Below are 10,290 nucleotides of genomic sequence, written 5' to 3'. Positions count from 1 at the left end.
AATAAACTTGAATTTAACATAAGAATTTCAAAAGTTAAGAGACTAAATTCCTTAAAAATAAAAGTAGGAGGACTAAAATTTCAAATGTACTAGAAGTACATGGACTTGCAACATATTTAGTGAATTTGAACTTAAGTTATATATGGGTACTCTACATTAGTAGTCACCTCATCTATTTTTTTTTTTTAATCACCCAACTATGAAAAGTTACAAAATGATCAAACAACTATCTTGAATTTTTAGATTTTTCTATTTTTACATTAGCTAGCTGGTAATTGAAAAAGTTATGATTTACCTATTATATATTTAATTTTACACTGGTATAAATAGATCTCGCTTTATTGTTTTTGGTTAATTACAAGAGGAGGGCAAAACCCTAACAGCAATGCGACTAGCGCGACTCGAACCTAGACCAAACTTGAAGCGATAAACACCTTAATCATCAGTCCAACACACGAGATTCAAATGGATCTCTCTTTAATTTTAATTCGTTAAATTTATAACTCAAAAAATGAAGCACATTGATGACTTTGAGTTGGTCCATATTGAAATTATACGAGTTACATTCCATATTTGATTTCATAGGTAATAAATTTTGGTCCATATATACATCAAGTGGATGAGATCGGTGGAGTGGTCTCAGTTGGAGATGGGATTGGACGTGTTTATGGATTCAATGAGATTCAAGCTGGGGAAATGGTTGAATTTGCGAGCGTTGAATCTTGAGAATGAGATCTTGTCAAGCGCACTGGATGTTCCTGCGGGAAAGGCTATGGTGTATAGAGAGGAGTATTTAATTTATCTTTTTGTGCATTTCGGCTTTTGGATGGGCGCCGAAGTTTCCAAGCCGTCCTTTTTAGTGCAATTGGATAACATTAGTGACGAAGTATTTATGATGGAATGATTGCTTTATTATTTGTGACGGATAAGACATGAAGAATCTTTTTTAAGATTTTATTATCTTTTTCTTGAATTAAATATTTCATTATGTTTATTTGTTTTGGTTAAGGATTATTATTGTGAAGAGAAAAATGAGTCGAATTTTATACAAGTTTGTGGACTAAGAGATAAGTAATTTTTTTTAAGTTGTTGTTATTGAAGTTTTGGAAGACAATTGCCTCGAAACTGTGCATATCAAGTGATTGACAATTTCGCCTTAATAACAAAGGATTCAATATTTGGCAATAACTTTAACTGAGGTGAAAAATGATCATTATTTACGAATAATAATGATAGTTATTTGTCACTGACAAATGACCCATGACCACATTTCACTTTTATGGTCCATACAATGCTAGTGAGAGGATACCACTTATTTTTTATTCGAGCTATGAATTCTACTATCGTAAATGATGTCATGTACTCAACTTATAGCTCATTCCTACTCAGGATTTAGGAAAGTCACACCAGAAATATCACAAGTGAATAAATCTATAAACGGATCTAGGATAAATTCATCTTAAATCTAATCCTATGAATTGTTAATTTAGACAATCACATCTATGTCTCTATTTTTTAAAGTTGATAGCTCCAATAGTTAGGCAAGTTATCTCCCTTATTGGACTTATAGATGACATAATAGTCCCATATTTATTATAATCATTTGCTCAATATGATTCTCGCAAACTTTGGATAATTTAGATTACCTACTAATATAGGTTATTTTCTCTTATTATAATTCTTTCTAATAATGCAATTTATTATTAGTTAAACTTTAGTTAATCAAGTAGTGTATATTTGCTTATTCATTTTGCTTTTCATGCAAAAATCATATAGGATAATCATATAAAGATTAATTAATCAAACATGTAATAATTTTATTTATTTAACCAATCCAAAAAGATTACAAGTAGTATGATGAAATCATAGCACTAAGGGCACAAATCCTAACATTTAACGTCTATATTGACAAAATAACATTGTAGCAACGTAAAAATTTTAGCTTAGTCGCTAATTAGGGTGTTTGATTGAAAATTTAGAGATCGAGATTTGATTTTAAAAAGGGAGTCGCCACCGATCCTTTTTCCTAGGTGTGATCGGACACCTAATAAATCTTCATTTTAACCAAAAGTTTTATTTTTGATAGAAAGAAGACCAAATTTGGGTCCACGTTAAAATCCAGAGAAAAAATAGAGTTCGGGAGTCGGTTACGCACGAGGAAGGTATTAGCACCCTCGCGACGCCCAAAATTGGTATCTCGTCAAACGTATGTTGTCTTAATTTTCAAAAAATGCAAGTTCAATGATATTTAACCGTGACCCGATTAAAAAATGAGAATTTTTAGTTTTTTTGATTTTTTTGATTTTTTTTTTGAGAAGGACATACCGTTTTAACGCGAGTCGATTAATGTTCACCCAACATAGCGATGAAGTCAATGACTTAATGTTAAATCGGTACGTTACCTTGCTTATTGAAATTGATTTAAAACATGAATAAGAATATTATTTTATTTAAAACAATAGAAACTTATAACAATGTTGTAATAAAATGAGATTTACGAATATATGAAGCAGATGATAAAATAAAATATTCACGATGTATTTGATATTATGCATGATAATAATAACATTAAGCACGAAATAAAACAATGGATTATATATATACATATAACATATAATAGTATGTGAGGTGACGGAAAATATAATATTAAAATACTAATAATACTACATATACATATATGTATATATATTAAAGATGTAACATAATAATAGTGTTAAAATATGCATGACGGCATTAAAATCTATACACAATATAGTACTTAAAATATATACGTAAGATATAGAAATGTATATACATAATATATATATATAAGAATATATACATAAAGTATTAAAGTATATGTGTAAGATGGTATAAAATGTATAACTAGAATATCGAAATACATGTATGCCTATATACATATACAAATGCAATATGTACGTAATGTAATGTACATGACATTGAAATAATGTTAAAAGAAAAATACTAATAGCACCATGTAATACATATACGTATAGTATTTAAGTAACAATAGTAGTAATAAAATGCTAAGGTATAACGCCAATAATGATACTGATAATAATAATAATAATAACAATAAATATAACAATAATAATAATAATAATAATAATAATAATAATAATAATAATAATAATAATAAGCAAAGTGACAAAAATATAATATTAAAATATTGATAATGTTATATATTTATATACATGTATTTATGTGAACACATTAAAATATAATAATATGGATGAAAAGTTTATGTAATATAATATTAGAAACACGGTATAAAAACATAACACCTATATAATATCTGTAATAAGAAAACGATGTTTTTAATAATTAATTACATATCTATATATATGTAGATAATAATAATAAATAATAATAGTGAAAATAATAAGTACAATATGCTATTAAAATTCATACATGATATATATACACATATAATATAATACTTAAAGTATGAATACATAATATATACTAGAATATTAAAAACAAGTATTAATATACAGATATTTAAATACAATGAATTAATGCTAAAAGGTGTATACATAAAAATCATACATGATAGTATAAAAGTATATATATTAGAAATAATAATTATATATAAAAAGGTATATGTACATGATATATAAAATATAAAAGAAACATAAAATATATACATGTGTAAATATTAAGCAAAAATAACACAGACACTAAGAATGGCAAAATACTTAGTAAACAATAGATTTAGTAATAATAATGAACATAATAAAATACAATACTAATAATGTTATTGTAAAATTGGGAATAGATAGTAATTATATATATAATAATAGATTAATAAGTATAATGGCAGTAATGATAAAATAATGTAAATAATATATATGATATAGCAATAGCACTAAATAATAAAATAATAGAAAAGAAAACAGAATAACGAATCAAAATAATAAAATGATATCAAGGATTAAATTGGAAGCAAAGTAAAAACGGAATAAATTTTTAAATAAAAACGAAAGGTAGGGACCCATTAGAATACGCGAGAAACTTAAGGGGACCAAAAATGCAATTTCCCGAACTATTTTAAAACGCACAACAGCAAAGGGATTAAATTGAATCACGCAACAACTTTTAGGGCCAAACTAAAGTAAATTAAAACTTGATTGTAAATTAATGAAGAAGCGGAAGGGTTAAATGTGCAATTAACCCTTCCGTTCAAAAACACGCGAACCCTAGGCCGGACGGGTCGGGTCGGATCGGGTAAAGGGCTTAAACGACGTCGTTTTGGGGCTTAAGTACAGCCCCCAAAACGACGTCATTTCGGAGGGCTATAAATAGGCCTATTTTCAGAAAAAAATTCATTTGTGAAGAGAGAAAAGAAAAAAAAAAGAAGAAGGGAGAGAAAGAGAGAGGAGGGGGGCTACCGGTCATAGGCCGGCCACCGTCCGGTCGACGGACCTTCGCCGGCGCCGGTGCTAGCCACCGTACACGGTGGCCGGAGAGGTAAATTTTTTTCTTTTTTTTTTTTACTTTTGCTTTTTAAATATATATTTATTAAATATACGTCTATAAATTAAAAATAGGCTAAAAATGAGAAATAAATAAAAATGAGTCACCTTAAATTTGATATCAGGATTTTTTGGTTGCTCGATTGATGTTACTCCTTTGTATTTTGAATCGCTGCTTGTGTATGTATTGTAATCTACTTAGGTATTGATTTTCCTTGAATATTCGAATAAACATCAAAAAGAAAAAAAAAAGAAGCCAAAGCCCCTAATATGTTTCATTCGGTTTTTTATAGCCTCTTTTTTCACTGCCTAAATCTATTTGTTGCGTGTTTACTTGTCCTTACAGGTGGGTTGATGGCCGGTGGAGCAGAGCTAGTGGCGCCAGGGGATGATGCTGGTGGCTGGTGTTAGAGGGCAGGTGGGCAAGTGGCTAAGGCAAGCGGGAGCTAGGGTTTGTGATGGCTGTTGGGTTAGGTTTAGTGGGCTTTTGAATTGGGTTTGGGGTATTGGGTTTAGGTTAGTCTAGACTTTTAGTGGGCCATTCGGGTTTGGGTAGTATTTTGGGTTTTGTGGGTAATGTATTTGGTTTAATTTGGGCCCGCAAATTGGGCTTGTATAGACATTGTCGATATAATATTGATACGTTGTTAACTCAATTAAAATATTTTAAAGTTTATGGATCAATTTAAAATTTGGATATGATTTGGGGACATTTCATGCAATTAACCATTTAAGAAATATAATTAGATTTGAAAACATGCTTAAAAATTGATGAGTGAAGGTAGACTATTAGGTAATAGGTACTCAATTTATTAACATGAAAGGGATTTTTTTTAATTCGGGGATATTACGCGCTTAAGGGTGTCCAAAATTCATGTCATTTAAATTGTTGCAATAATGTCAACTAAACTAAGACTCGAAAAATGTAATATATATATATATATATATATATATATATATATATATATGAGTTTATATTTGATGTGCTGACAGTGGATAATTCTATACATTGTCAGTGACTCGGAAAATGGCATGTAATCAAGAATTAGCAAGTTGTCGGATATTAACAGGTGAAACGTATTCAAGGCCACCATCCAGTAATTGCTTTGCAAGTATTAAATTCGCCGACTCCGTTAGATGGAATGGATCCCAAAAAACATACTTTGTTCGATCAGGGCAAATTCGACAAACCGGTAAGCATGGAAACAGACCGCCATGTCTCCCTATCAGTTCACAACAAGCATGATTCGCCTTCTCAAATCCTGGAAAAAAAAGAGAGATCAAAATTCATATCTCATAACTTTTCCAAACCCTAATTTTAAAGTTTATTGCTGAATTTCACCATATGATCTATAGTTGTTAATGAGATCTTCTGTTACTGCATAATAATCGGCATAAACAAATGTTGATCCCGAAAGGTTTTTCGTAAGATCTTCGAGTAGGCTTTTCAATTTAGAGCTATATAACTTGGCAAGTTTATTTAGTGAGGAAACACAATCTTGGGCACAGAAATGTATGTCTATCTCAAATGGCATGAAACCCACTTTCAGGGAACTCAACACAACAATCTTCCTGGCATCTAAGTTATAGAGTGTCTGCAATTCACAAAGATTGAAGATAGTTAGAAATCGGATATTATTTAGGGGTTTTTTTCGGAGTTAAGCTGAGTGAACATCTTGATCAGGTCAAAATTAGTGAGGGTTTGTAAAGAAAAACCTTCATCAACTTTTACTTGATGGATCAAGATGTTTTACTCGGTGTAATCACTTAAGAAGCTCTTTAAAAAAAACCCTAGCTAGATCGTTAGAAATTGGATCTTGTCGAGACATTTTTGGTGGTTGAACGAAGTAATCTTCTTGATTAGGTGAAATTTAGTAAGGATCTGCAAAGAAAAACCCTCACCAACTTTCAACCGATAGATGCAGAAGTTCACTCCACTCAATCACCCCAAAAGGGGAAAAACCCTCAACAAGGCCCTAATGCTAGAAATTGGATCTTGTTGAGGTGATTTCAATGGTTGAATCGAGTAACCTTCTTGATCCATCTGATGATATTTATAAAGAAAAACCCTTCGATCACAAGGGTGAAGGTAGTGGGAAGACTACATTTTAGCCCCCTTCAAAATCTATAAAATTTTAACATGATACATGATAAAATTATAATTTAGCTCCTTAAAAATGATAAAATTTTGATTTAGTCCTTCTAAAACTATAAAGATATACGTCAATACAATGGTAAAATTGCATTTTAGCTTTCATAAAAACAAAATAACTTAATCCTGACCCCCGAAAAAGAATTTCTTGCTTCTCCCTTGCTCAATCACCAAAAAATTTTCAATAAACCATAATAGTTGAAATTGAAATCATAATTTGAGAGGAATTAGTGAGAAGAATTAACTGTGAGTTGGGATTTGAATTTTGAAACTACTCCATCCACATAATGGTTGAAATCTAAAGCTAGAGAATATTCTCCAAATATAATATCATTGGAGCCAATCATAACAAAATAAAGTGAGTTTCTAAGCAATGCTTGAGCCGCTGGTGCACCAATTCTTGATATGATGTCTTGCCTAGTCTTTGCAAAATAATCCACTTGTTTATCCATGCAAATTCTCCCACCCTGCAATACATATAATTAATTATATATAGATAATCCAATATTTTCACTAATACTATCGATTGAGTCTTAACTTGATTGGCATGGACATTGTTGTCAATGCAAGAAGACGTGGCCTCGAGTGCGCTGAAGCGCATTATCCTCCTATTTACAGGTTGAAAAGGGGGCTATAGCTAGTTCTAGACATTGTGTCAAAAAGAGCAGATATGATCAGAAACTATAATGAAATTGTTCAAAAAAAATATTTTCACCAATATTAGTTTGATATCTTCTTCAGCAACTCAAATCAAAACTACCCATTAACTTAAAAAGGTGTTTGGCTGTAAGATTCACCAATGATGAAAGATATAATTGCGTGCATTATGTCTAAACAATAACTATAACAAACACAATTTAGTAAAATATGTTTTTAGGTAGTCTTATATTTTGTCAACCAAAGAACAAAATCTTACATTCTAGTCAAATTAACCAAACAAGGTAATGCAACATACTTGGTAATATCGATATCCTATTACCAAAGATAATCTTACATTCCGTGAACCAAGCACCTCGTTAAAGTTATCTTAAATTTATAACCTCGATCTAAGTCATTTTAAAAGGAATGACATCTAAGCTTAGACATGTCAATTAGGTGTATTAAGTTAATTTTGGGATGAAGCAACCTGGATATGGTTACTCAGGTTTTAAATTTTTTGTGTCATTTTGGTTTCAAGTCAACTTCGATTCATATTATTTAGGGTTTAAGTTTTTCAAGTCAGGTTAGATCATTATAAGTCAAATTATTTTAGGTTTTAGGCACTTCAAGTTCTAATCATTTCAAGTTTGAGTCAATTTAGGTGTTGGTTAGACAAATTCAAATTTTAACTTTTTATGGTCAAATTAGATTTTCAAGATTAAGTCAGTATTGACAAGTCTATCTTAACCAATATTTAGTAATGCAAGGAAGAAATTAATCTTACAAAGATTAATCCACTAGATTGTAAAATTCCAGATCCTGAGGAGGCATAGTTGACACCCTTCAAAATCATATCTCCATTTGTATTAGGTGCCAAGAAAGGAGGAGCATAATCTTTAAAACCAAGTTCCTCTTCTGTTCAAACACACACAAACAAAAAATTACAAAATTATCGTCTTATCCATCCAAACTTGAATGTAAAATTAATATTTGAGAGATTTGGATAAAAATATTATACCTAGAAATAAGTTCACTTAAAAACAATGTTGTGCTTTGACTTCAATATTCTAAACTTAAGCTCGTCTTGATTAGACCTGACTGATTTTTCAATTTTATAATATATTATATAATTTATAACGATAAAAACTAAATATATAATACTATACTGTAAGTATTAAAAAATGTTATGTTGATTGTGTTTTGGAAATTTTTAAAAAAGGAAAAAGAATATCAAATAAAAAAAAGACATCTTTTTATATGGACAAACCTAAATGAGCTTGGTTAGCCATTTGTAAATATAGACATATTTAGATTAAATTTGAGACACACATAAGTAACGACATAGGGAGGGGGTGGGCAATGGCATTGGCATTGGCCCCCAAAAATGGTAAATTTGCCCTTTAGTTCATTCAAGAATTTATGATTCATCTCTAGTTCCCTAAATCAATTTTCTACGCATGGATCAGGTCAAGCTTAGGCAACTATAAAATGTTGATACCATACATAAGCTTGACCCAAACTCAACCTACTTTGGTCCATAAACACTAGAGATGACAATTATGCAAGATATGTTTTTTCCCATCTTGACTCTGACCCGAAATATTCGCACCTTACCCTACATGTTTTTTTTCCATTATTATGGGGCTTAATATATAATTTAGTACTTGAGTTGAAACTTTTTTATAATGTGGTACTTGTGTTATTTTTTGCCCCAATCTGGTACTTGTATTTGACAAAACTTTTATATTTGAGTACCCCAAAGGTAATGGTATTAACTTTCTAGTGTTTAATTTTCAGTTTTAAAGTTGATTTGATGAAAATTCATAATTAGCTAATATATTAGCAATTAAATTTAATCAAATCAACCTTAGTATTTAACAAATTAAACAAATTCAAAATTAATACTAAATTTATTTTATTAACAAAATCATGAAAATTCAAACATTATAATAATAGCAATTAACTTCCATCAAATTAACCTTAAAACTCAAAAATAATCATTAAAATAATTAACACTATTACTTTTGGGTACCAAAATATATAACTCGATATCAAATGATATATTAAGCCTTATTATAATAATCTAAATTACAAAATGATAAACTTGCCTATAATGTCTGCAATAGTTCGAGAATTGGTGAACCGACCGGACGGAGTTCCTTTCGGGAAATCAATACCATTAGGAAACACCGGTTTTGCCAATGTGTTGATGTAATTGTTGTTTCCCACTTCAACCAAAGAGTCTCCAAAGACAAAAAATGCAGTAATATTATGGGCAAAACAAATGGTGGGCACCCTTAAATGGTTGCCTATAATCTCAATCACTAAACAAATGGTCATAAGCTTGTTCCAAATGGTGCCCATTTGTGTTGAAGATTTTGAGAGGTGGGTTCTTGCTGTTTTTAAGCTTTTGGGTTATGAATGGTTTAAATAATAAAGCAAGCAAAGGTTAAGTAGCCTAGCCTATGATGATAAAGAAGCTTTTACATTGGTTGATACTTGCCCTACTTGAAAGCTTATCGATTTATGGAGATGACAAGGATTTGAATATTTATAATTTTTGTAAAATTTGAATATGAATCCAAATTTATTAATTATCTTCTTCTTTTTTCTTTACATTCATTACATGGTCGCCTCACCTTCACCTAATCGCCAGATTCGAATATTCAAATTCAGATTTTAAAATTATTTTTCACCATTAGGGGCGAAGCCAAAAAATTTGTTTAGGGGATCGAAATTAAATTGTAATTTTTACGATAGTAAAAATGTAATCTCACCATTTTAATAGCCTATATCTTTATAATTTTTAAAAGATTAAATCAAATTTTTATTATTTTTAGGGGGGAAAAGTATAATTTTACCTTTACTAATTTAAAATTTTAAAAGTTTTAAAGGACTTAAATGAAAAATGTTCCGTTTTAAGGGGGATTGGAGCTGCCCCTGTCCACCACAGATTTAGGGTAGAAGCGAATAGAAATAATGAATATCCATTATTTAAATTCATATTACTTATTCGGATAACGA

The 10,290-nt window shown here is 30.1% G+C and overlaps 1 protein-coding gene across 1 annotated transcript; it reads right to left on the bottom strand.

Moving 5' to 3' along the window:
- Positions 1-5,456: 5,456 nt before the first annotated feature.
- On the bottom strand, positions 5,457-9,630 carry LOC108458755 (GDSL esterase/lipase At4g16230-like). Its single transcript, XM_053029783.1, has 5 exons — positions 9,375-9,630; positions 8,051-8,181; positions 6,873-7,094; positions 5,818-6,070; positions 5,457-5,737 (listed from the first exon to the last, which is right to left on the bottom strand). The coding sequence occupies exons 1-5, from the start codon at positions 9,628-9,630 to the stop codon at positions 5,514-5,516; spliced, it is 1,086 nt and encodes a 361-aa protein (XP_052885743.1). The 3' UTR covers positions 5,457-5,513.
- Between the last annotated feature and the right edge of the window lie 660 nt (positions 9,631-10,290).

Source organism: Gossypium arboreum, chromosome 6 (genome assembly GCF_025698485.1).
Source record: "Gossypium arboreum isolate Shixiya-1 chromosome 6, ASM2569848v2, whole genome shotgun sequence".
NCBI classification, from domain to species: domain Eukaryota; kingdom Viridiplantae; phylum Streptophyta; class Magnoliopsida; order Malvales; family Malvaceae; genus Gossypium; species Gossypium arboreum.
Note: the sequence above shows the minus strand (reverse complement) of the source record. Positions and strands in the feature narration are given on the sequence as shown.

Excerpts from the sequence above, each read along its gene's own strand:
- LOC108458755 (XM_053029783.1), bottom strand. The coding sequence starts at position 9,630 with ATGGGCACCATTTGGAACAAGCTTATGACCATTTGTTTAGTGATTGAG. Across the intron at positions 8,182-9,374 it reads AACTATTGCAGACATTATAG|AAGAGGAACTTGGTTTTAAA; the intron begins GCAAGTTTATCA and ends GTGTTTGAACAG. Across the intron at positions 5,738-5,817 it reads TAACAACTATAGATCATATG|GATTTGAGAAGGCGAATCAT; the intron begins GTGAAATTCAGC and ends TTTTTTTTCCAG.